The sequence below is a fragment of the Tiliqua scincoides genome, chromosome 11, assembly GCF_035046505.1.
Source record: "Tiliqua scincoides isolate rTilSci1 chromosome 11, rTilSci1.hap2, whole genome shotgun sequence".
Classification (NCBI taxonomy): domain Eukaryota; kingdom Metazoa; phylum Chordata; class Lepidosauria; order Squamata; family Scincidae; genus Tiliqua; species Tiliqua scincoides.
The window spans coordinates 11850520-11876607 of NC_089831.1; the positions used below are offsets into that span (position 1 = coordinate 11850520).

Sequence of the window (26088 nt, forward strand, 5' to 3'; positions counted from 1 at the left end):
TGTAAAGTGTCAGGCAGGTTGACATTGCTATATGAAACACTAACAGAAAATAATAAAATACTCTTTCCTTTAGAACTGTCTTTGCTAATTAATCCAGGAGCTTGTTCTCTCCCAGTAAACTACAGAGCTCACCCAGTAAGACTGCAAACATTCCCATTATTTCACTGAATACCCAATGTTCCTTTCAAGCGACAAAAACACATAACATACACAGAAATTTGAATTATTTTAACGTTTCATGAAGCTGAAGGCCTTTATAAAAACCAGTGACATATGTACTGAGTGCAGCAAGACAGAAAATATAAATATTCAGATCCTTCAAGGTTAAGCACTGAGTAAAATTACATACAGGGATGTAAGCTTTATCATTCAATATATACCTCCTTAAACAAAAAAAATAGCATTCTCCCTCTGCCCAGATTGTATTCAGAGCTGGAAGAATTATAGGTACCAATCAGAAGGCACATATTGCAAGGCACTATTCTCCTATTGCTGAAAATTTCATCAAGTAAACATCTGATCAGGTTTTTGTACAAAGCTGCAGTCAGCTGATTTAGGCCTAGTAGTAGTACTTCCCCATCCACATGATACAGCATGACAAGAAGCCGTCTGAACCAAATTGCCGCTGGCCATTTTAAAATGCTGAGAGTGAAGTTACCACAATCTGCTGGAAACTTCTCCAGCACTATCGCTATCAAAACAGTGGCACCATTCAACAGCACACAAATTATCTTTGGATGCACAGCTCCCATTTGCAGGAGACAAGTGAAGCAAATATCCTTCCATAGACTGCTTTGGGAACATGACCACCCTCATAAAAAGTTTCCAGTACAAACCTTTTCATAACATAGTCCCAGAAATAAGAGAGAAGTAATATTCTGCTATGGCTCCAGCAGAACCAAACACAGGGCATCATCAGACCATTTAAAATAAAGCTAAGGGGCAAACAAAAAGTTCTGATCATTTAAATAGCATATGGCAGCTTTTAAAAGAAGATGTTCTAATCTTAATGTCAGCTTGATGAGCAAAATGTGCCAATCTTTCCAGTTATAGAGCCAGGAGTGCAGGACACCTAAACAGCTCCTTTCCTAGCAAATCATCGTTCTCTTTCTACCATATAACTGAGGCAGGAGACCCTCAGTCCATGGATTCCATGGACTTAGCTCTAAGCTTAGCTCTAAGCAAAATGACAGAGAGGTCAATTCAAGAAGCCACAAACCTCATTTATGGTAACAGAACAAGGAGCATAAGCCCAGAGTTGGAAGTCACATGTTCAAACGCATTCCTTATTTTGTACCAACACCTTAAAAAGCATAGTTTGATGGTCATCACAAGAGGACTGCAAATCATATGAACTGCAGTTCTGCTTGATGATAATAGAGGAGCCTTTTGAGCTAACGCTGTTCTTTGGTGATCACAGTTACACAACAAACACGCAGCATTTAGTTCATGCTAAGCTCTTTGATTTCAGCTGACAAAGTTTACATTTCAGTGTGGCAAAAGTAAACTGAATGCAGTGGAAGGGCTGCAAAGCAATTCAGTGCCAGCCTCACCCCTTTAAAGTGCACGTGAAAACTAAGGAAACAGACTACAGCAGAAACTATGGATAAAAGCACATTTATCCATCAGCGCCTTTGGACACCACTCAATTGGTGTTGACACATTTCCTGGATTCCAGATTTGCGTCATTTCCAAACGGGCTAGAAGCTGAGAGTGTGCAGACAAAATGAACTTTTGCGAGAGGCATATTGCCTTTTACATTTCACTCTTCAATCAACACTCAATTAAATCTCAGTTTTCCATATCATAGCAACCAATAAATTTCATCCAAGACATATAGTGAGAATGAAGTTTGGTTTTTTTTTACAACTCTTTAACAGATCCTTGCAAGTCAATTAAATCCACAAGAGAAAACCAAGACACATCTGCAGAGTGCAGGATAAACAGAAACAAGAGAAGATAAAGATTAAAATTCCCTGTTTCAGCAGGAGTTTTCCTGGGAGTTTGAGAACCCTGATAAGTCTTTGCTGGGGCAGGGGGATGGCAAGGCTGTGATCCCTAGGACTGCACTGCTGCAGGTGACCAAGGGGCTTTTTAAAAAAACTTCTTCCTGCACCAGCCTCTGGGGGTGCAGGGAACCCCACAAGAGCCTTCTGCAGGGCTCCCCATGCCTCATAACAATGAAAAAATATTATTGCAACCCACTTCCAGTTTCGGTACCTTCCCTTCCTCCCTGCCCCTAAAAGGGACAACGCACCAGTTTGAGAACCACCACTATTTGATTCAGAATGATTTTGGTAAAATTTTTAGACTATTTACTCACCAACTAAGGGCAAAACCCAGCAAGAGTTCAGCACAAATTTTAAGTCCCTCTGATTTCAACTGGAGAATTACTTTCCCATTTAAAATCAATGAGATACAGAAGTGTTTGATTCTGCCCTCTGTTTTTCGATACGCACCGTATGTACTCTGCTACTAACAGAGAGAAAGCCCAGTTTGTCTCGCAACACTCGTGGATGTTAGTAAATCCATAATAGAATAAGTTTTCCCAATTTAACTGACAAGGGAAAGCACATTATACGTGCCAGTTTTCGTATCTAGCTTGCAAAAGGTCATTAAGCCTGAAGGGAGAATGCACACTAACTGTCTCAGCAAGAACAGCAGCATAAACCAAACCAAGATGGCATTTACAACGGTTTGGAAAACCATGCCAATTAGATGGGGAGTAGGCTGTTTAGAACTTGAAAAGGCACCAAGACCCACATTACAAAAAGGTGGTAAATGGAGGTGGGAGAATTCTGGGCTGTTCTACTACAGCTGTAAGTCATATTTTAGAATGCTTACCCATGCAAAAAAAATATAGTAAATATTTTTAAATATTTACTATAAGAGTAAAAAAAGTAAAAAATATAGTAAATGAGCACTTCAGAGAAGAAATTTTGTGCAAACCTCTCACAAATTTGCTGGTTTACTGCATGTAGTTAGATGTTTTGCATGTAGGCAGATTCAAAAACCACAACTCTGCAACTGAAGACTGAAACGGAATAGCCCAGAATGTTACCACCTCATCCATGTAATGTGTAGATTGGCAAGCCAGCAATCAATTGCTCGCTTAGCATTCCATTTTTCAATCTTCCAGGGGTGCAACACCATCAAGGCAGTCTGTTTACTAGTCATTGCTTTGTAGTTCTTTGTTTTCTTCTTCCGGAAGTCAAATGGAGACATCTCAGCACAACTCATTGCGCAACTGTACAGAACAAGCCCCACAAAATGAACTAGAACAGTGCAGCCACACTTGTAACATTCAATCAATCATCATTCAATCAAGGAGGCCAATGTAGCAGACAATCCTAATGGACTGTGCTCCTTGTAAGTAAAAAGACACTTGCTTTGTGGAAGTACTCATTTTTCCAGCAGCTCAATCAAAACAAGACACTGCGCTGATGCAACAAAGCTTCTTAACACGTACTGTTCTCACTATCTCGCATGTAATTAGTATAGTTGTTTATATTGCACTAAGCCACTTAAAATATCCCAAAACGTCAAAAGTCTATGCATCCAAAAGCCATGGAAAAGTGCCCACTTTCAAATGCAAACCCTTTAAAAATGTTCCAGTAACAGAATTATTCACAGATTTTAAAAACTGGCTCATAACTTCCTCCACAGCCGCAGACTCACAAGCCTTGAACCCCAATGCAGCAGCAAAACATGTACAGTGTATTAAAAGGGTGAAATGAGTTTTTTTTTGTTTTAACCTACAGCCATTTGGATTATATAATTACTAATCAGTCTCCAATATAAGGAGAGTCAAGTCAATATAAGGAGCTTAAGATAGAAAAACACACAGCATTTGTTTGGGTGAACGCAACAGTCCTTTCAGAGTCCAACATTTTCACTTTCTCTAGTTCCCAAGGCAGAACAACAAAGCAGTCTTCTTTTGGACTGAAAGGCCATTTTACATCTTGCCAGCTTTTTTGGTTGCGCGGTTCTGGACCCGAAGAATATTTGGGGTTTCTTCCATTACTCTGACCAGCAAGTCGTCAATGTAATCTTCGAGCTCCCGCACTTGGAGATCCCGCTTTGCTATCGCTTCCTTCTGCTTCAAGACCAGCTGGATCAGCTCGTCGTGTGTTAACTGAGCATAGGCGTAGGCAGGATCCGAAGGGTTGTACTTCTTTGGGAGGAAGAACAAAAAGGTTAACAGTTTTGGTGGGGAGAGCAGCCACATGGGTGGTCTCAGAAAAGTGAGAAGGGGGTATTCAGACTTTCCTCGAAAATCCTGACTGTACTACTGGCACAGGAGATTCTCTGTCAGAGCAGCAGAAACTTGTTAAAGTTTCACAATAACAGGAATTTCAGGATCTATTAGGAGGCACGTTTATGGTACACAAAGAACAAGGCTTCAGTATGCCTGCTTCAGCAGTTTCTACTACTAGAAAGAAACAAAGTGGCGAAGACAAGGCCACCTTAGTAGCACACCACTGGTGTTAAATGAATGCACTGCAAGTGTAGGTTAGGAGATGCACATCCTTTTGTAACACAGCAAAATCACTAAACTTTGCTCATTGAACTCAAGCATTCTTTCAGGCAAAGACTATGAAAAGCAGGGTAGATTCTAAGACCGTGAAGTTCAGCACACCCCTGTAGTAAATGGACACCCTAAATGACCAAATTCTGAGTCTGATCACTGCCTGTTGTCAGCTGTCCAAAATCCTTTCCTAGCCCTGCCTGGAGGTACCAGGGATTAAATCTGTATCTGCTACATATCAAGCAGGTGCCTTACCACTGAGTTACAGCAATTCCTTGCCTAGCAGGCTTTAAAAATATGTTCTATTTTACATACCTTTAGATTAGCTTCATTCCGGCTGTCCAAAATCTTAGCTACATTCAAGGTTTTTTCAGATGGTTTGTTTGTTGTAGCATTCATTGGCTTCACAGGATGAAGTCTAGAAAAAAGACAAACCCTGTGATTTCAGGCAATCCTTGAGCACCTTACAAATGCATAACTGAAGACCCTTTGTAACCAGAAGTAGACCTGTAAGCTTTGAAGTACCCTGTATACATGAATGCTTTCCTCCCCCCCCCCCCCTTAAGTCATTCAAATAAAATTTTCCTTCCATAAATGCAGTCTTTCATTGCAAGGTTAAGTTCCATAATCACTGTTACACCAAGGATGAATTATTTTGCTGCATTCTCTACACTCCCCAAAAGTGTTGTAGGGCTTACCGAAGTCAATCTTTAGTAAATCATACATACAGAAAATACAAAACAGAACTTGAAGAGAGATGGTTGGCTGCAAAAATACAACTGCCATACTATACTGGTAGTTCTCTGCACTCAAGTTCTTTAGCAAAGGTTAACTTCAAAATTTTATTTTGAAAAACAAAACAAGGTTCTAACTGCCACCAGCAACCATGAACCATAGCTGGATACAGAGCTCAGCACTACCAAGAATTAAAGGGCATTTAAAGTTCATAATTGAAAACACTTCCTGCCCCTCCCACCCCACCCCACACTGCACATATACCCAACTATTGTGACTTTTCACCATGGTGAAGCCATGAAACCAAACCTGGCATTTTAATACGACAGAAAGTTAAGGGAGAATTCTCTGGAAAAAATATCTAATCCTTCCCTTCCCCCATCCTGTTTATGGGCTAAGCATCAGTACATATTCACTGCATCATGGAGGCTGAACCCAAATCACCACCACAGCAAATAAAGTTTTTTTTTCTGCCTTACACAATTTAACCTTCAATAAGGTTCTCCAGCAGTTTTCCAATCAGGCGCTGAACAGACCCAGACCTGCATTAGGCTCAGCAAGGTTACAGCTTCATGTGTTTTCAAATGATGCCTTAGAAATAAAACTTGACTCAAATTTTATTTCTCTGTTAAGAACTGCGCAAGTAGTAATTTCACAAAATGGTGAGGGGTGTTCAGTTGCTGAAACTGTGTGAAACTCCTTCGTTTTCAAGTGCAGAAGGAGGAAAAAGTCAAAGCCACGTACAGCACTTGTGACTGTCAGTCCCCCATGTGTCCTCTCACCTGAGCTTAGCAGGCTGAGTTCCACCACTCTGCAGGGCCTGACTGGGTTGTATCTCAGAGGGTGAAACCCACGCCTGAAGAAGCCTCTTCTTGCCAGAGATTTCGACTTTGGCATCCAAACCCTCGGCTGCAGTTTTTTTCGGAGGTTCTGCTCTATCAGAGCCAAGAGTTTCAGATTGGAAAGGACTAGTAGGGACTAGAGGCAGAGCAGAACTGGACAGAGAAGAAAGAGAAGCAGGACTATCAGAGGCCTCAGAGCAGTCACTCTGCCTACCTTCCTGAATTTCACCCTTTGGTTCTGATTCCCCTATGCTACGACTGACATTCTGAAGTCCTGCTGTTAGAGTATTAATCAAGGCCTTGTTGGATTCAAGGGATTCATCATCAAGATCAGTCATTCTTGCAAGAAGCGAATAGGTCTGTTTGCCAGTGGCTTTTTTATTTGATGCCAGCTCTCTTCCCTCAACTAAAGACCATAACTCTGAAGAACGATCACTAGTCCTTGACAAATCTTCACAAATGCCTGTCTTTTTGACACCTTTCTGAGTGTCACTCAGCTGTTCATCATCCGATCCGACTTCTGGAATAACTGGAAGGGTAGCAGGCTTTAGATTGAGGTCTCCAGTAATTAAAACAGCTGATCGTGTGCTTATTCCACACACAGAGAGATCACGATTACTGCTTTCAGAAGATTCAACAGCACCACCATCTTGTCCAGGATGAAGTTCAGTCAATACTGAAGTTGGTAATGAGCTATTGTTAGCAAGTGTTTCAGAATTGTCTACCACCAAACCCAACTCTGAGGCAGAGTTCCTTGCATCCTTCTCCGCTGTGTCAGTCAAGGGAGGAGATACACACTTGTCTTGTTTCAGAGTGCTTCTTGGTGCTGGCTTTGGTGGAACAGAGAGCGAATTTCCATTCAATTCAGTTCCCGACAAGCCGGTTTCCTTTGGTGACAGCATGAGGACTCTTGGGATTGGAACCGGTGGGTCTGTTTTAACTGGGGAGTTGGTTTCAGCCTGTTTTTCTAAAGGGCCCTCATTGTTAGCAGCAGAACTTATTGTTCCATCATATGACCTAGACACAGAGCAATGCTCTGGCTCTAGTTCAAGTTCTACATTCCTTTCAGTGGAAACTTCTACATTCTCATTTTCATCATGCCATCTCTCGATGGAATCTTCATCTGACATCTCGTCGCCACTACTCACTGGGTGGTCTTGGCTCTCGACAACAGCAAAGGTCACTGACTTCTTCTTCATGCTTCCATTGTTTTCTTTCAGTGGGGTCACTATGTTGACGTCTTTGTTATCATGCTGCATCTTTGGAAGGAGCCCTACCGGGTCACAGAAGTGTTCAGGGTGACTGCCAGAAAGACTGGATATGGGACCTTGATTAGTTAGGCCTTCATTTTGTGGCTCCTCTAAAGGTATTACAGGACATTTCTTGGAATCTATAAGGCTCCCTGCAGAAGAGTCATGCTCTTGGCTAGAAGCAGGAGGAGGAAAGGTGACAGGCGTGGGAGGATTGTTAATATGTTCAGATTCCTCCTTCTGTTTAGATTCAAAAGGATTGTCAACATTAGAAAGCTGAGAAGGAAGAGGGTGGGACTCAAGAACAGGAGTTGGAGGGTGGGGAAGATACAAGAGAGATTTAGTAGAGCTTCCAGAATTCTCTATTTGGGATTCTTGTTTCCAGTTAGGAGAAAAAGGGTTATTTTCTTTACCAGAAGCTAGAGGAGAGGCTGAAAAGAATTCAGAATCTTGTACTTTGGACTCCTGTTCCCACTTCACAATGAAAGGATTATTGTCATGTGGTGAGGAAAGGTTTAAGGAAGGACCACGAAAGCTATCAGAGCCTAGAGCTTTCACTTCTGGTCCAAGGTTAGAGGTAAAGGGATTATGGTCGTTACTAGAGAGGTGGGAAGGGTGGAAAGGAGAAACACATGAAGGCTCAGAAATAGTAAGAGCGGCTTTGGTTTCATCCTCTGAAGACACGCCCACTCTGCAAGAAGGGACAAAATAAGACCTGCATGTCAGTTGCAGGTGCAACCAAAGACAAGCAGTAACATTTTGAAAATCAGTTTCAGAAAGCTGCTGCACATTAATGTATAAATGCAGTAAATCATATGCATGTTTACTCAGAAATAAGTTCCACTATGATATCCCAAGTGCAGCATTTCTCAATGTTTGTACCCTGCTGTACCACTTTGCATGGTCCACTGATTGGAAGTACCACCGAAAGCAGCTGGCATTGATGTCATCACCAGGTACTTCCTGACTGGGAGGCAGATGCAACAAACACAGGTAAGAGGCTCAGGGTGGACAGGTGGGCTTTGTTGAGTGTGAGAAAAGCACACGCTGGAGCTCTGCCCACCAAGATGATCCTCCTATCGCTGCTTGTTGCATTGCATTCCCCGTTTCACTGCCAGGTGATAGGCATCTGGAGATCCTATCTGGTGTACCACCAGACACCACCTCAAGTACCACTGGTGCTACAAGTACCACTGGTTGAGAAATATTTGGATTGCAAAATTAGTGTTTCTCTATCAGTCAAGCTCAGCCCTTTGCAATAACATTCCTTTAACCCATTTCTGCCCAGCCCGCAGGGGTACACATTTGATCCCTACTACATATATACAACATTGGACAGAAAAGGTTTAATAGCAACAACTTCTTTTGCGGCAAAGCAGCAGGTCTACAAAATACATTGTTTTGCACGTTGACGACAGACTGACTCCAATGGAAAGCATTCTTTTCACCCCAGTCATGCAAGACAGTGCATCAGTGCCCACATTCCTTAAATACATAGTTACATAAATGCAAGGGTTAGAGATAAGAAAACGCAGAAGAGTGCCGCTATATCAGGCTTCCATACAAAAGCAAGACTCTCTCCAAACAACTGTCATCCACAAAGCCACAGAAATGTCATTCTAAGCAGCAGAAGAGTGTTAAATTTAGTTATTCTGCAGAAATCAAGAGGAAATGAAGGGCACACCCAACACACTGTTAAGAAGGAAGTATTTCACTTCCATGTTCAAGTACATTAAGGGAAAATTCTTTGAAGGTGTTAGAGCAAGGTGCAGTCATGTTTACAGAAGTTATTAGTTATATTTTACAAATGAAGTCAGGCCACCATTATTCTCAGGAACTGGCAAATAGTGGGGGGAGGAGCCCCACCTTTTGATTCACTTGCCTGGTCTGTTTTCATGCTCAGCCATTACCCTTGCTCACAGAACACGATTGGGGGGCGGGGCTATTACACTATTTCTATCCCCCACCCCAATTTAAGAAAGCAGGGCAGCCAAGAAGAGCAGCTGTCATTAACACTGTGCTGCTTCTCCACAGCACAGTGTTAATGACAATAATTCTCTCGCCCTCTTTCACAGGCTTGAAGTCCAGGGCAAAAGAACTGCAGGCATCTGCCTTGGCGGCAAGCATCTCAGCCTCCTCAAGTTCCGATCTTCAATTATGACCAGGTCAGAAATTTACCCCCCCAAACTAACCTGGGTTTGACAGGCTTGGTCTGAGATGGCTTCACAGGAGCAGTGCTTTTTTCTTGTTTCTCTTCTCCTACAACAACGTCATCAAAGCGGTTGGAGGAGGTCTTTGCAGTGGGGACGCTGGCCGCACTGCTCTTATCTGGACCACGATCTCTTTTGCCTTCCCCAGGGACCTCAAAGGGGTTAGTCTCCTTCCTTGCCGATTCTTTCTCCTCACGTTTCACTTCCTTCAGCTTCAGAGGAGTGTCAGCGCCACTCTCCGTCTCCTCGCTGACTTTAGCTTCCTTTTTCCCTGTCACTAGGGACAATAAACCTGACTTCTTATTCTCCTGTTTTTTGTTCTCTTTAGTTTCTTTTGAGATGTCCAAAGTAATTGGAGTCACTGGAGTGCTGCTTTCCAGAAAATCCCCACTCAGTAGCTTGTACGACGGCAAAGTCATGGCTTTAAAGGATTCCAGTGAGGAAGACTCAGGAGGCCCTTTGCCTGCAGGGAGTTGTCCAGTCACTTCAGGTTCTTTAGCAGTTTCGGAAGACAAGTTCTCTTGGGATAAAAAGAGCCGTTTTTGCCGGGGTGTCAGAGGGGAAGGGGATGATGGAGTGCTGTCTTTTGAAAGAGCATCACTGTGTTCCACATAAACATGGCTGCCATTGATACACACATTGGACCGGGAAGCTGGGTCATTTTTTGGCTTCAGGCCACCAAATAGTGAAAGCGTATCCTTCTTGCTGCTGGAGGCGATTTGGTTCAACTGCTTGGAATCTGAACTACCTGTTCTCTTATGAGACATGCCAGAAGGCGGATAAAGCGAGTTATTGTCAGCTCTATTTGCGGAAGGCTCTGGAAAAAAAAGTGAAATTAACATTAGAAGTATGAAATGACAGGACTGCCATACCTAGTCTTAACAATACCCTAAGGTTGGAGACTACTGCAGATGCCCACCTGTGAAGGCACTCTTGTATATTCATAGCATTATAACATACATGTCCAAAGGAAACTGACCTGAAAAGCTTCCAAGCAATGGCTAAGAAAACTAGTCATGTCTGAGCACCCCTGAAGTCAAAGTCAGTCATGATTAACTGAAGACCCATTAATTTCAAACAGTCATAATTAACTAAGATTCAGTTCAGGGTTCTTAAATAATGTTATTTAAGATATAAAAACCCTTGTTTTAGCCACATTTTTAAAAAAATGCAGAGATGAGGTTTCTACTAAAATATTTTCCATGGAAGTTTGAAAATAAGTCCTTTGAAGACTGAATTGTTCCGCTTATCAAGAGAGATACTTACTCTCAGAGACTGGAGTCAAAGTGTCGTCGTCATCGTCATCATCACCCCACTGTGATGAAAAGTCACTAGGTCTAAGTCTAACTTTCTCCGTAACCGGCTGGAGAGTAGGTAGCACAGACATGGACTGGGAGACATTGCTTTTCTGCAGACCAGGTTTGGAAAATAGTGTCTTGAACTTGGATTTCTTCTTCTCTTTCTCATTCGACTCTTCATCACTGCCTGCTGGGGAGTGACTTATACTAGGAATAATTGCTGAAGCTGTGTCTGGCAAGCCGCTGCCCCGTTTCCCCTTTAGTTTGTCTTTCAGCTTGCCCAGCGGATTCCGGGACTTGTCCTTCATGGAGAGATCGAACATGCTGGCTGTCAAGTTGCTCCTCATGAACTGGATATCAACTTCAATCTCGCCTCTCTCTTTGGCCTTCTTCCCCGGTTTGGAGTGGAGCTTATACCATCTATGTACACATAAACAAAAATAAGTTCAGCGTCAGCATTAATGACTACACTATCACTGTCATTTTTAACCCAAGCAGAAAGAGGAGTTAGTTATCAACCTGGGAGAAACATCAGATCTTGCAACTGATACTAACAGAGGTATCTAGCCAACAATGCACACTTAAGCAAAGTAGAAATGCAGAATTATGTGATTTATTGCATAATCTGCAGCAACAGTTTGAATTCTTTGTCCAATACTTTCAAGACGCTAAAGATAATTTTTTAAAAATCTCACTCAACATGGAAGTCATGCCAACCACATCACAATGGGCTGCTATGCATTTCTGTGACATAGAACAGCGGTCGGTGTCATGGCCGTAATGTTAGGTGTCAGAGAGATTGAAAGAATCTACCATTTCCATAACAGAGCCAAAAAGACATGGCAGCTTAGCTGTGTCTAACCTTTTTGCTCCTCATAGGCTCAATACGAAGACAACTAGATAGGATAGTCCTGAATGAAGCTGGACACAGCAGAGGATATAAAACTAGAAGAGAGAAACAGAGAAAGTTTTAGAGCAGAAGAAGGAAAATATGTATAAAAGCCATGCAGTCACTTCCTAAACCTCCCCAGTTCTTGGAACACAGCAAGACTTAAAAGCTGAGATACCAAACCAGAAAAGGAAAAAAAAACAGACTTAGAGATCAAAGCATGAGAAGACAGGCAAGCCATTTGCTGGGGTACCATTTTTACTCTCATCTTCTCCTTATGGGAAGTAGGAGTTTTGCATTTAAAATCTTCATGCATTCAGAGCAATGGAAAATGTTCTGTTCTGAGATCCAATTTAGTGATCATCATCAACATCAGTGTATTTTTTTTACACATACACCATGTGTATGAATCCCTCAAACATTTTTTCCAACAGATAAAGCATTTGACTTGAAATATCTGATTAGTAAAAAAAATCAATAAGGCACATACATCTCCACTGTTATACCTAAATGAACTCAAAGCTTTATTTAGGGCCAAACTACACAAGCATGTAAACACCTATTCCATAAGTGAGTTTCCAATCAGAAGTGCTTTTTTTTTTTTAAGTTCCAGTGAGAACCAGGGTGTGCAGGGAGGGGGGGGGATTGTTCTCCCCCTTGTGCCATTTACAGCCTGAAAGTTGTCCCACTGAAGCAACAATCTGCTCTAGAAGCAGAGTCAGCAGCAGGAGCAAATCCCAATCAAGATCGTCACCCTGCGTGGCTGTTTAAAAAAGAGGTTGGAAGTTAGGCTCTGGTCTGGTGCATGGCGATACCTGCTCATACAGTTTGACCCTTGGTCTGCAGTCCTATACACACTTACTTGGGAGTAAACACAGCTGAACTCAGCAGAACTTACTTGCCAATAAACAAGCAGAGGCTGTGTAATTAGAAACTTAAAAACTGTTTTGTGCTGGAATACTTGCAAACATCTCAAGGCGCTACAGTTCAATAAAATGCAGTTCCCTTACATTTTTAAGCAAAAAATGAGGGCTGTCACGTACTAATTTTAGCACACTCCAAAAACTGCATGCTTTACCCACCCACCCCCAGGTATGAAACACTCGTCTCAAGGTGCAGCCAAACATTCAAGCAACATATATGTGAAAAGAATGCAGGCTTGGATCTGCTAGTTCTGCCTTGATCTCCAGGTAGTCAACATAAGATGAGGTTTGTGTACGTCTACACGGTCTCTTCTGCTGAACACCAAAGAGGCTGGAAGAAGGACTACTAGTCATACATTTCAAAGACTATAATTACCAAAGAAAATAACTATAGCTTTGAAACTGTACAATCTGGGTGATATTGTCTCCTTTTTTATTACATCATGCTTATGAAACAATGAGGGTTTTGGAAATGGAAAATTTTCAACAGAAAAATGTCACCAGTGGAAGTTGTGCTGACCTACATCACTGCACAGAGAAAAAAAACCCAGCTATACTGAACTGCATGCTTTAATTAGGGCTGTCCACTAATTAAGGATGTTGAATTAATTATCTACTCTTTGTTGCTAGGTCATATGATTAAACTAGAAGGTCAACCAAAGCTCTCAAATTTGTTCAATTAAATGTTGCAGCCAAAGCCTTCATTTGTAAAATTAATTAGGTGCTTTGACTCTGACCTGGCAGTGCTCATTCCAACAGCAACGTGTTATCAAGAGGAGCTTTGTTTCAAACATACCTCACATACCTATCATGGTTGCCGAAAGCACACCAGACTGCCATGGCAAAACTTGGAGAGCCTGCTGGACTCGCTCTGTTAATTATTCCAGTTTCCTTCATGCAAAGGCTGCCATTTATTGACAGTACACACTAACAAGCACTTTTAGAAAGTGGCATTTATGATCGCTGCTCCCATAACACTCCGAGACTGTTATGCTACGAGAGTAGGACATGAGATCAGTCTAAAAAGAATGTTTGCCAAACAGAAAATCACAATGCTTTCTTTCCCGGTGTTGTTTTATCGCAGCGTGAATTGCCAAGTACAGGTGCAGCACTTCAGATATGATCAGCACACAGAGTTAAACAACCGGGTTTATTCCACAATATGTGAAACAACCGGAAAAGCATCATCAATATGTATTGTTCAGACACCCTGCTATTTAAACACACATTTTATGCATGACAATATGCATCTTAAGCTTGAAGGTCCATAGGCAAAAACAAGGAGCAAGAAAGAGCCTTAAATCACTGTGCTATCAATTGGAGAGCCACACATCCAAGTTAAACGCTCCGCTTCATCCTAATTACAAAGTAGATGGGATGGCAGAGTTCCCCTGCTTGCTCTCTTCTTCTAGCCATGTTTCCCTTAAGCAGTGGTTCCCAAACTTTTTCGACTGGCAGCTCCCCTGACCTATGGGGCCATTGACCGCAGCTCCCCATTAGGGCTACAATCCTATAAATCAGTGGTACACAAACTGGTGAGTCATGTAAAGGTCCTCTGGTCCCTTTAAGGGGGAGGAGGGGGCGAGAGCTGCTAAGCAATCCACAGGATTGTGTCGTTAATGGGGGCACTTATACTCAGGGAAGACTGCAGCAAGCTGCAGATGGTGCAGGGAGCCCTGGGCTCCCCGATGCTTAGAATGTGCAAACAGAGTGTTTGCAAACACAACTAGGAAATGCTTTGCGATCTCTCCGTTTGAACATTCTAAGCATCTGGGAGCCCTGCAGAGAGCTGGGAGGGGGCTCCCCTCACCTCCTATAGCTTGCAGAAGCCCTCCATAAGCACCTCCCCTTACACCCCCATTAGCAACGTGATCCTGTGAATTGCTTTGCTGGTCTCACCCCCTCTCCTGCAAAGACTTACCTCAGGAGTAAAACTTCTGAGAAGTTTGAGAACCTCTACTATATACAGGGATGTGCTAGATTTTTCATAAGGATTTCATAGCTCTGTTTCCACAGCTCTGAGAAGCCTCGGCTCACAGTTTGGGAGCCACTGCCCTTAAGGAAAACATCAACATAAGGGGTTGTAGGTGGCAGCAGAGTCAACCAATTTTGGCTCTAGCATAGAGAAGTTCCAGGGAAAGGCACCAGCACAGCCACAGCAGTACAAACTACCCCTCAGCAGAGTGAGGGGTAGCAGGGATGGGCATCAACAACTGCTCTGGCTCATCGTGGCTCTGAAAGCATCAATATTTATCTACACAACTGCTGATGTAATGTAACTAACATAGGCACAGTTTCACTACATAATTCATTTCTCTTCCTCCTTTCTCTTTGGTGCCAGGTCTAGATTGTCACTCTCCAAGCCTCTTAATGCTGCTTTAAAATGCCTTTCCTTATGCTGTTGAACTACACACACACACACCTATACACACACATATCTATCTATCTAACTATATAACTCTCTTTCTTTCTCTCTCTCTCTCTCTATATAACTATATAACTCTATACAGACACACACACACCCCTACAAGAACATAGAGATATTAGAACATTGAACATTAGAGATGTTAGAACATTAGAACACCTACAAGAACATAGAGATATTTGTGCTTACACAAACACTAGCCAAATCCTTGTGTGAACCTGACTGTTTCCGAGAAACTGTTGTGTAAAACAAGTTCAGTTCATCCTTTCTAGACCAAGAACTGATAAACTGTAGTCGTTTATAACACAACACAGGTTAGGAAGTTCGCAGCTCCATGTTTCACCTGAACTATGAACAGACAAACATGAGCAAGGCATACATGAAAGAAATTATGAAGAACACAGCATTTATTATTTTCCATGATTAAAACGATGGAAAGGGGGATAAATGCCTAAAAACACACACTGTTTGCCATCTATAGACTAACAATAAACACTCAAGTGGTTGAATCTGTTTATAGTCTCAGGACCACCCAGGAACTGTTTACAGACCTAGGACCACCTTTGTTTATAGGCAAACAAGACCACCCAGACAAAACAGTGGTTTCTACAAGCTCCAGGGGAATCCCTATGTAGGCCAAAGTACACAAGTTCGCAGATCAAAAATCGCACACACTCTGATATAGGCTGAGCATGCTTAGTAGCCCCCAGGAGCCAAAAAATGTGAGGGACCTGTTAGAAAAACAGCAGAAGAATGAGGTGGAAACAGGAAAAGAGAACTGGCCTGATCAAGCCAATTCAAGTTGAGGAAATGCCAATATCTGGTTGCAGACTGCTCTTTTAGCTGCCTAAGTTCAAAGTTCATATCTTTTTTCCTACAGTTTTAAGCAGAAGCATCCAACTCAGAATGCTCCTTTCCACTCTCCCACACACAACACTCCCACACAACTGGTTCTTAAATGATGCCTTGCCTGGCAAATTCATGTTCTCCCCCAACAAAATCCTGAGATAGCTTCTTTACTATATGGAAGAAAAAAGATAGGGAGGAAAGGAAATATTTGTGTGTTTTTTTTCCAGACTTGTCACATCTTGCAAATTCTCTTCAAAAAGGCAGTACTCAAATCATTCTGTGTCAGAGAGCAAAGGAAGAGCTCTCTCTATATGAACAAGCATGATGTAAGGTTGGCCTGGAAAAGCCTAGGTTCCCCAGTATCACAAGACACACCTAACAAGAACCTACATTTTGCCATAGAAGGTAACACTCCTAAATGGTTGCACAATCAGGCCTACTGAACACTATACTAAGAAGTCTATTTGCAAAATGACTTCCCAGGAGTCAAGAATTGACAGATGACTGTTTCCAAGTTAGGGTCTACAAACACTGGCCAGTAAAGCTACATAGGGAGGAAAGTTGCGTTGGCGGGAGAGGTGGGTGGGAATACCAGGAACATGACCCAAATATCTTGGCTAGTTTCCTCTAAGTGGATTAACTGGGTGTAATTCTGTTTAGCTCCAGACAAACAGATCTTTCTTTTGCAATAGAGGAACTACCAGCCTCAATTACCTTGGAAATTCTACCTCATTCCATAATAATATATATATTTATGACCTTATTTTTATTTAACTTCCCATGACCTCATCCTATTCCCACTTCTACTCTTGTTTTTTCACTGTTTGTTACTCTGGTGGAAAAGAAATTCAACATGTTTTTTTTTGTGTGTGTGTTTTTTAAAGAGTTGGCAACCCTATTCCCAACCCAGGCCCCAACCCATTTTGTACATCACCCACCCACTGTTTTTCATGACATACTGCTGGCCACCATTCTAATGCAAGAAAAGCTGCTTTTCAAGCTGCTGGAAGCCAAAGTAGATAGACTAGGAATGCCAACACTTACAAAGTTTGCTGCCATGCAATGCAATGAGGACCACAAGCTTCGCCGGTTTTAAAACAGAATTGGTTCCTCTTCATGGAGGAAGAGAGGTCTATCATAAGCTATATGTATGCCACTGGTGCCTGCCACCGAACAACCTTCCATTTAATGACGGACCACATATATGGTGGTGGTTAAAGCGCTATAAAGAGGCCTTTAATGAGGCAGTCAGGTCTCCCATAGCCTACAGCAGAGTGCCTGTTTACACAACAAAGAGGCGTTTAATACAAAGAAGAGGCAATCTATCTCCAGTAGCCTGTGTAGCCAGCTAGTATCTGGCAGGGAGTGTCTGTTTACATGTAAAGGCACTAGATTGAGCTGAACGCTCACTTAAGAACCTAATCACATAACAGTGGGGATTGGAGAAGGTATCCCCATTGTTAAGTGGTGCACACCTGTATAGTGCTTTCTGAATGTATACAGTGCTTCAGGTTGATTTCCCTAATCCTTACATCCACCTTTACAGGTTACCTTGCAAGCTGCAGACAGAAAGACTGAGCAGCAATTTGCTTAGGCCACCAAGCAAATCCACAGCAGAGGCAAGGTCTGAATTGAGTTGGTCCTGAATGGCAGTTGGGGCTGTGGTACAGCACTCTCTTGCACAGGAGTAACTTGCTGTACTCAATGGAACGGAGTAGACATTGTCAGACTAGAACTGTCAGTCCACAAACCATTATGCTATAGTGCAGTAGCAAAAGCCGCCACACGGAAAATCAGGACCTAGCATATGCTTGCCTCCACCATATGGCTCACCTGTGCCATATGGTGCCTTAGGCAAATCATAAGAATCGCTCCTTTACAGCCTCAGTTACAATTCTGCTTTTATTAGTCCCTCACTTTAATTTCACCTTGTTTTTAGGACATTTAGTTTTTATTACAATCCCACCCTGAGTGCCTTCCTTGTGGGAGGAGAAGTGACACATACTATTAATACAGTTAACTGTCTTCTAGGGCTGAAGTCATTCAACTTGTACTTGTCAAGAACTTTATGTACTCTGAAGAGTGTTACTTTTTATGATGATCCTCTTCCTCCTTAACACCAAGTACATTAAAAAGGTTACACTGCCTCTGCGGCTGGAGGTTCCATCAAAGCCAAGAGACACCATCAAGATAATAAGCGTCAAGTTCTTGATAATAAGTCAAGAACTCAAGAACTCAGAGCACTCAGAAAGTGCTCTACAAAGCAAAGCATTATCACTGCCAGCATTGGACACACAAAAAAGGTACTGTGTCTCTGGTGCTGGAGGTTCCATCATAGCCAGGAAACACCATCAAGCCAGGATACATGAACCACTCTGCACACTCAGAACATGCTATATATGAATGCCCACTGGTATTATCACCCCCAGAGCTATGCAGACACCAAAAGGATCATCCCCAACCAGTCCCGGGTGCGCTGCTGCCTCTGCTACGAGAGGTTCCACCAAAGGCCCATCTAGTCCAGCTTCCTGTATCTCACAGTGGCCCACCAGATGAGTACATGAAACATGAAACGTGCACCCTGGTGCCACTTCCTTGCACCTGGTATTCTGAGATAACCTGCTTCTAAAACCAGAAGGTGGCACATACCCATCATGGCTTGTAACCTGTGATGGACTTTTCTTCCAGTAATATGCCCAATCCCCTTCTAAAGGCATCCAGGCCAGGTGCTGTGACCACATCCTGTGGCAAGGTGTTCCACAGACTATGGAATATTAGCAGTAATGAAACTTAACACTGGGTAAAGAAATACTTCCTTTCGTCTGCCTGACAGATGAATGCCTGCCAGTATTACCACCACCAGGGCTCTAAAGACACAAAAGGACCATCATCCCCAACCAGTACCAGGCATGCACTGCTGGAGGTCCCATGGACAGACACTGAGATAAAGGTAGAGTGCCACTGTGCCTGGAGGCTTCGTGGACACCTGACATAAAGGTACAGAGCCCCTGTGCCTGGAGGCCCCAACCACCGACCCCTGAGACACAGGTAGACTGTGCCTGCAGGTTCCACTGACGCTGGAGATGAAAGTAGAGTGTCCCTGTGCCTGGAGGCTCCACGGACAGACCTTCGAGGTGCAGCTAGACTGTGCCTGGAGGCGCCGCTGACCGCCCCCCCCGGAGTGCAAGGTAGACTGCTCCCGCGGCTGGAGGCTCCACCGGCTCACTTACCGCGTGGTGCGGCGCCCGGCGTCCTCCTGCAGCTGGGCGAGGTCGATGTCTGCGCGGCCGAGGAACTTGTCGAGGCCGAGCAGCGCGCGGTGCAGGACGGTGAGCTGGAGGACGGCGGCGGGGGCGGGCGCGGGGCCGCGGCGCGCGGGCAGCTCGAAGGTGGCCTCCTCGCGCCAGACGGGCGCGCCCAGGCAGCGCTCGCACACCGACGTCGCGAACTTCTCCTTGCCCAGCGCCATCAGCGCGTACGCGTCGCTGCCCCCGCCGGCCCCGCCCTGGCCCCTGCCGCCCTTCGCCTTCGAGCGCAGCCCCCGCGCCTGCAGCACCGTCACCTGCACGTGCGTCGGCGCCCAGCGGGGCGGCCCCGCCGACATCGGAGAGTCCGGCAGCGACATCCCCCTTCCGTCTCCGCCGCTGCCCGACGGCTAACTGACGGGTCCGCTAGGCGCTCGCGCTCCTCTCGCGAGAACCGCCGCGAAGCCCCCCCCGGGGGCGGGGTCACGTCCTCCCGCGCCAAATCTCGCGAGACAGCCGCCTCTCCGCCTCCTACCCAGCCGTGGCCCCAAGTCTCGCGAGAGATACAGCAAACTCTCGCGAGAGAAGCCGCTCTGGGGACCTCCTTGTCCTCACTTGGAGCGGTCACGTGACTCGGATGGAAGTCTGAGCAGCATAGTCATTTGCATAGTCATGAATGGGCGGGGCTCTACGGGTTCATTCATTCCCAGCTCTGCTCAGGCAGCAATAATAAGAATAATTAATATCATTAGTAATCAATTAATGTAAATAATAAAAATAACTGTAAATACTGATGAATAATAATTATGACTAATATTAATAATGATTAATATTGTTATTAATTATTAATAACTATTAATTATAATTAATTTTATATTTGTTAATATATATAATATATATAAAATATATAATATATAATTTATAATTTTATATAATTTTATATAATATTTATATAATATAACTTTAATTATAATTAATTATAGATAATAGAGATAATAATAAATAAATAACAATTAATAATATGTATAAATAATTCTTTTAAATAAAATAACAATTATAAATAACAAGTAATTAACTGATAATTATTAAGCAGAGCTCCACCAGTCCCGCCTCCTACCTGCCCCACTCCTACCCCAGCACATCTCCTCTCCGCCTTCTCCCTGCCTTCCCCCACCCCACAACCCCTCCTCCCCACCTCCCCCCATGCCCCCACCAGCCTCTCCACCACCCTGCAGTTTGGGTGACCACAGAGCGGTAGAGCAGCAGCAGTCCACCGGCACTAGCCCAGGGCCAGCCGGCACTGAGCTAGCACGGGCACTGGATCGGCACTGAGGGCTGCAGGCATGCTTTACAGCATGGCTACACATTGTTTAGGATTGGGCCCTGAGCTGGGTGCTGTGTGACCCACCTGAAATTGGCTTGTCAGTTGAACCGCTTAGTGGGTCCCAACCCACAGATTGAGAAACGCTGATCTAGGATATCGTCACAGGGAATACAACAGAGGAAGGGGAAGAGTGGTAGTACCTGTAAAGGAGGGAAAAATTGGTTATTATTTCAGTCGCAGGTACTTATGGTTAGTTGCAGGGGGGTGATGGAGAAAGCTTCATTGATTAAAGGCCAAATCCAATCCAGTTTTCCAGTGCTGATGCAGCCCTTCTAACTGGGCATACATTGTATCTTTCAGTGGGAGTGGAGCAGTCATGGAAGTCTCCTCAAGGTAAGGGAATGTTTGTTCCCTTATCTCAGGATTGCATTGCAGCTGCATCAGTGCCTGAAAATTGGATTGGATTGGGCATGCAGTGACTGGACTGCACCAGCGCTAGAAAATTGGATAAGATTTGGCCCTCAGTCTCCAATCTGATACCAACCTGGGAGTAAGCCACATTGAACCCAATGGGGTTTACTTCTGAGTAAACATGTATAGGATTACATTGTTAATTTCTGCATGTCAAGCTGCTGTTAGTTATGTCCAGGAGTAGAAGTAGTGAAAAACAGAAAGGTCGCACAACATGGTCACTCATGACATCCAACTAGTACAACTTGTCAGAAAAAGAATTTGCTGTTGAATTTCTACCCATCTCTCTACTATAACAGGCACCAATGCCCTCTTAGTAGTCATGGCATAGCACCCCTGAGGGGAACATGCAAAATAATGAGAAAAGTGTGTCTGAGCATGTGAAAAGTGCATTCGCCTCATCAGAGAATCTACAGCCATTTGAGAGTATGCAATAGCATGTCTGCCTTTAAGAGAGTGGCGTTGTAGTTCTGTGTATAATTTTGAATGGGTTGAATTTCTAAGGGCTCAATTCTAACCCCTTATGTCAGTGCTTTCCAGCACTGGCATAGTGGTGCTGATGGGACATGTGCTGCATCCTGTAGTTGGGTGTGACTCACGGAGACCTCCTCAAAGTAAGGGAACGTTCCCTTACCTCAGAGCTGCATTGCCCTTATGTCAGTGCCCTGGAAAGCATTGACATAAGGGGTTAGGATTGTGCCCTAACTCTTTTATTTGAAATCAGCACCTGACTACAAACATCCCTTCCATTGCAGCATTGCTGCAAAGACCCCGAGGAATTAACCACAGAGATCCTGCTGCGCATTGCAAAAATACTGCTTGCTTGGTCAAAAACTGAGTGGCTACCACCCTGACTTTCCATGTTTTGTCATTATGGGCTGCTGCTAAAATTAAACCCAATATTCACTTGCCAGCTTCATTCTTTTAGCTGATGTTGCGGAATCCAGGTTGGGGAGTGAAAACTCACAAGCTTTATATCCTGAACTTTGAAATTTGACTGCCTTAGCATTGAAAGAAGCTTATCTTTATGATGCTCCTGTTTTGCCATTGCTTTTGTAAGCCCCCCTGGGGAAATCAGCAGTTAGTTGAAATCTAAACCGAAACATAAATAAATCCCTTAGAAGCCAGTTAGGTTTCCTTCTGCAATAAACAGATGGGTTTGTGCTGCTTATCAGTGAAACCAGTTTAAAACCAGATAGCAATTCCTAAGTGGATACAACTTATCCTGGGTACATAATGCATGAATGCTAGTGTGCCATGATGTGCCCAACCTGATATTTTATACCTTGCTGCTGCGGACGTACAGTCTGAACTGTTGATAATGTAGGCAAATACATTTTGCAAGTAAATCACTAAACCAGTGGTTCTCAAACTTTTAGCACCGGGACCTACTTTTTAAAATGAGAATCATTCGGGACCCACCAGGAAGTGATGTCATGACCGGAAGTGACATCATCAAGCTGGAAAATTTTTAACCATCCTACACTGCGATCTTCCCCGCACTTACCCAGGAGTAAGTCTCATTTACTATCATTATTAAAAGCATATACATAGTAGCTGTTCGAAGTCCAGATCTGTAACATTTCCCCAAATGCTGTCACATACCAGGGTAGCACCAAGTCTAATATATTAAAAATAAAATATTGAAATGAATGGGAACCCACCTGAAATTGGCTCGCAACCCACCTAGTGGGTCTCGACCCACAATTTGAGAAACACTGCGCTAATCAATAGAGCAAAGCACTATCAGGACGGGGGCTTGGGCAATGATCAAGCATTAGAATTGAGTATTGCAAGAATATCCCTGTTTCTCGTCTGATCTCGGAAGCTAAGCAGGGTCAGGCCTGGTTAGTACTTGGATGGGAGACCGCCTGGGAATACCGGGTGCTGTAGGCTTATACCATAGTCTTTCCAGACTGAAGGTTGCCAACCAACCAACCGTCTGTGAAAAGTTGGAGAGTATGCAGTAGAGCATGTGCAAAGTGCAGTCCCTTCAAGATAAAATTAAGCAAGCAGGTGTAACTTGCTTCCGAGCATTTTGTACTAAGGGCTCAAGGTAGCTGGACAGAAGATGTGAATTCCAGGCCAGGTTGATTATCAGTACCACAAGTGAATAATGGCTGGAGCAGTGCCTCCCAAACTTTTTAGCAGCAGGACTCAATTTTTAAAATGACAATCTATCAGGACCCACTAGACCAAAAAGAGAGAGAGAGAGGAAAAAAAAATTTCTATTTATTAATAATAATAGTTAATTAAACTGTGTCCTGTGCTCCTGAGGCTGCTAGAGACCTGCGCGGTGGGAGGGGGAAGAATTGGCAGAGCTTTGCTACACTGGATTCAGAACCCCATGTCATGCCTTCAGGCCCAGCATGGAGACTCTAAACTCTGTGCCAGCAAAATAGCCAGTGCCAACTTGAGTAGCCCCATTGTGGGATGGATGTCCCAGGGAGATTCTAGCAGCTGCCCAGCTCCCATAGGATACAGCAGCAGCCATTTTTGTGCCACTGCTTCTCTGGACACCAGGCAGCTCAGGATTGGGCTGTTACTCTGCCAGGCTTTTAATGTACGAGTCGAAGGGTCTAAGAGTTGGACACGACTTAGACTGAACAACTGAACAACAAAGAGGGGTGTAAAGAGTTAACAGTTTCTCTATTTGCTATTTTTCTAATGCTGCAGTTAGAGGGGAATGGTAGAAAAATGAAAAACTAAAATAAAATGGAGAGATTATTTATTTGATGCATTTATACCCCTCCTTCTCCCATACTGTGGGCACCCAAGGCGACTGATTATCACCGTTGGAAAACATTAATCTGAGTTTGCGAACAGCTGTTGCCCAAAAGCACCTTCCTCTTTTTAATCTCTCAACCCAGAGGAGGAAATTCCACTCTCAGCTAAGGAATGTGCAATGTCCGATTTCGTGCTTGCAACACAGAGCAGCCACGGAACAAAATCCGGCTCTAAACTTTGTATCTAGGAATTCAGTTGATAATGCTGATTAGCTACAAATAACTGAAAAAGACTGTTTTGCAAGTATCCTTGTAAAAGGCAGGGAAGAAATTGTCCTTGGAGATCCAGTGTTGTTTGGAGGGACGATTCTTTGGTTTAACTCTCAGAAAATATGACATGATGAAAAACAGGAACAAAACGGTTGGGGAGGAATTGCTAACAGCTCAAAATGTAGCCATCACAATGACATTTATTCAGTCTTACTTTCTCCGCTACTTCCTTCTATCTATCCTTTCCTCTCCCCTGTCTATCAATCTATCTCCCCCCCCCACCCGCCAGTTCATCACCCATCTGCATCTGGGAATCTGAGAGCCAGGGTGGTGTAGTGGTTTGGGAGGTGGATTTAGACCTGGAACATCCAGGTTTGAATCTCCCCTCAGCCATGAAGTTTCCTGGGTGACCTTGAGCAAGTCACTTTCTCTTAGCCTCACCTACCTCGCAGGGTTGTTGTGAGGACAAAAGGAGGGGAGCAGCTGCGTACAACACCCTGAGCTCTTTGGAGGAAGGGCGGTATAAAAATGTGAAAAACAAATAAAAATAAATAAAAAATAAACACGGTAGACCAGCATTCTCAACGCAACTCCCCTGAAATACCATTTGCCGTCACTCTGTCCTCAGAGGTACCACTGGAAGTAACTGGCAATGACATTGTGAAGGGATTGGGGCCACCCCAGCTCTCTTTGCTGCTTGCCCGCGCAAGCCCTTGGGTCCTTTTGAGCCATCCAATCCACCTTTGACCACATATTCACCAGAATAGAAGTAAAAAGTCCTTTATTGTAACTGATATTAGTAACTTAGGCAGCAGCCACCCAACATTATGGGCTCCTCAAGGGCCACTGGGAATGTCAGTACATACATAGCCACAGAGAAAATAGCAAAGCTAAACTAGTTCTACTCTACACATGCCTATTTACAATGACATCTTCATTCCATCATGGTATTCCAAAAAGCAGAGTTTTCCCTTGGCCTTCGCCAACCCCAGAGGGACCTTCAGCCCAGGCTTGGCCCAGCTTGATTTTTCCCATCTCCCAATCAACATTTGACAATGTTGCTGCCTCCAGGTCATTTGGCCCTCTGCTTTCTTTTGATTTCCACTTCAAAGTTAACTATTTCTCTCCCCCTTTGCCTAATCCTACAGTTCTGACTTCAAAGGTTTACTTCCTTTCCCACTATTACCCTCTTTCCCCTGGGGGCTGGGGATAAGAATAGGCCCTCAGTTTGGCTGTTCTTGTCCTAAGAGTCCTGTCCTAAGAGTCTTGTCCTAAGACTAAACAGCCACCGGGTAGATGGGACTCGTTAGCCTGCGAAGGCAGCTCATCTGGGAGAAGGAAAACTCTGATCCCAAACCTCCACTGCCTTGTGGCTACATCCAGTTACGGAAAAGGCTTCAGGAGTCAACCTCGAGGCAAAATCCGGAGCCGGAGTCCCTGAGGCAGTTCATGGCTGAACACAGTCACGTTCTGGCAACTCCTGCGACGCCACTGGAACCAACTGTATTGGCCTCTGCCTTTCCATTGGACCATTTCAGCGAGGTGGAGAGGGGGGATTTGCTGCATGGGTAACAGCCTATCCTCCATACCTACTTTACCCAGGCTTCGCGCACTGGAGAGGACACTCTGTTCCAGAACCACCATTCAGAGCGTGACACCACAGTCTTCTGAGACTGAAGGATACCAACAACATTACCCTCTATGTTAGGTACTCCCCCTCAGTTACTTTATCCTAACGTGTCCCATCGTTCTTTTATATTAAATAATCCCTTATAATTCCGATTCCTCTTAAAACCCCATACACCTCCCTCACAGACACAATTGCCAGTTATTTCTGGGTTCAGAGACCACGATGGGAATCTCCAAGGTCAATAAGAGGCTCAGGGTGGGCAGGAGAGCTTTGTCTTGCACTCAGAAACAATGTGCTAGATTTCTGCCCACAAGCTCTAGCTTCCTATTGCCGTTGGAAACTCCCGTTGCGATCTCTCTGCTGGATGGTGGGTGCTATGCATACCATGCAACACTACTTGGCATACCACTGGTGGTACATGTACCACAGGTTGAGAACCACTGCAGTAAACTAAGGGTTATGCCCCTGGGCAA

The 26088-nt window shown here is 43.9% G+C and overlaps 1 protein-coding gene across 3 annotated transcripts; it reads right to left on the bottom strand.

The window, feature by feature from the left end:
* Window positions 1-213: 213 nt before the first annotated feature.
* Window positions 214-19609, bottom strand: RAB11FIP1 (RAB11 family interacting protein 1). Of its 3 annotated transcripts, XM_066639458.1 has the most exons (7): window positions 14597-14620; window positions 11726-11808; window positions 10832-11283; window positions 9548-10382; window positions 6046-8046; window positions 4844-4946; window positions 214-4174 (listed from the first exon to the last, which is right to left on the bottom strand). In XM_066639458.1, exons 3-7 carry the CDS (start codon window positions 11208-11210, stop codon window positions 3956-3958), a joined length of 3537 nt encoding a protein of 1178 aa, XP_066495555.1. In that variant the 5' UTR covers window positions 11211-11283; window positions 11726-11808; window positions 14597-14620; the 3' UTR covers window positions 214-3955. The 3 variants fall into 3 exon arrangements, with proteins under 3 accessions (XP_066495555.1, XP_066495554.1, XP_066495556.1); XM_066639457.1 differs by lacking the exons at window positions 11726-11808; window positions 14597-14620 and adding an exon at window positions 19180-19609; XM_066639459.1 differs by lacking the exons at window positions 6046-8046; window positions 11726-11808; window positions 14597-14620 and adding an exon at window positions 19180-19609.
* Between the last annotated feature and the right edge of the window lie 6479 nt (window positions 19610-26088).

Excerpts from the sequence above, each read along its gene's own strand:
- RAB11FIP1 (XM_066639457.1), bottom strand. The coding sequence starts at position 19,574 with ATGTCGCTGCCGGACTCTCCGATGTCGGCGGGGCCGCCCCGCTGGGCG. Across the intron at positions 10,383-10,831 it reads TTTGACTCCAGTCTCTGAGA|AGCCTTCCGCAAATAGAGCT; the intron begins GTAAGTATCTCT and ends TTTTTTTTCCAG. Across the intron at positions 4,175-4,843 it reads GGAATGAAGCTAATCTAAAG|AAGTACAACCCTTCGGATCC; the intron begins GTATGTAAAATA and ends TTCCTCCCAAAG.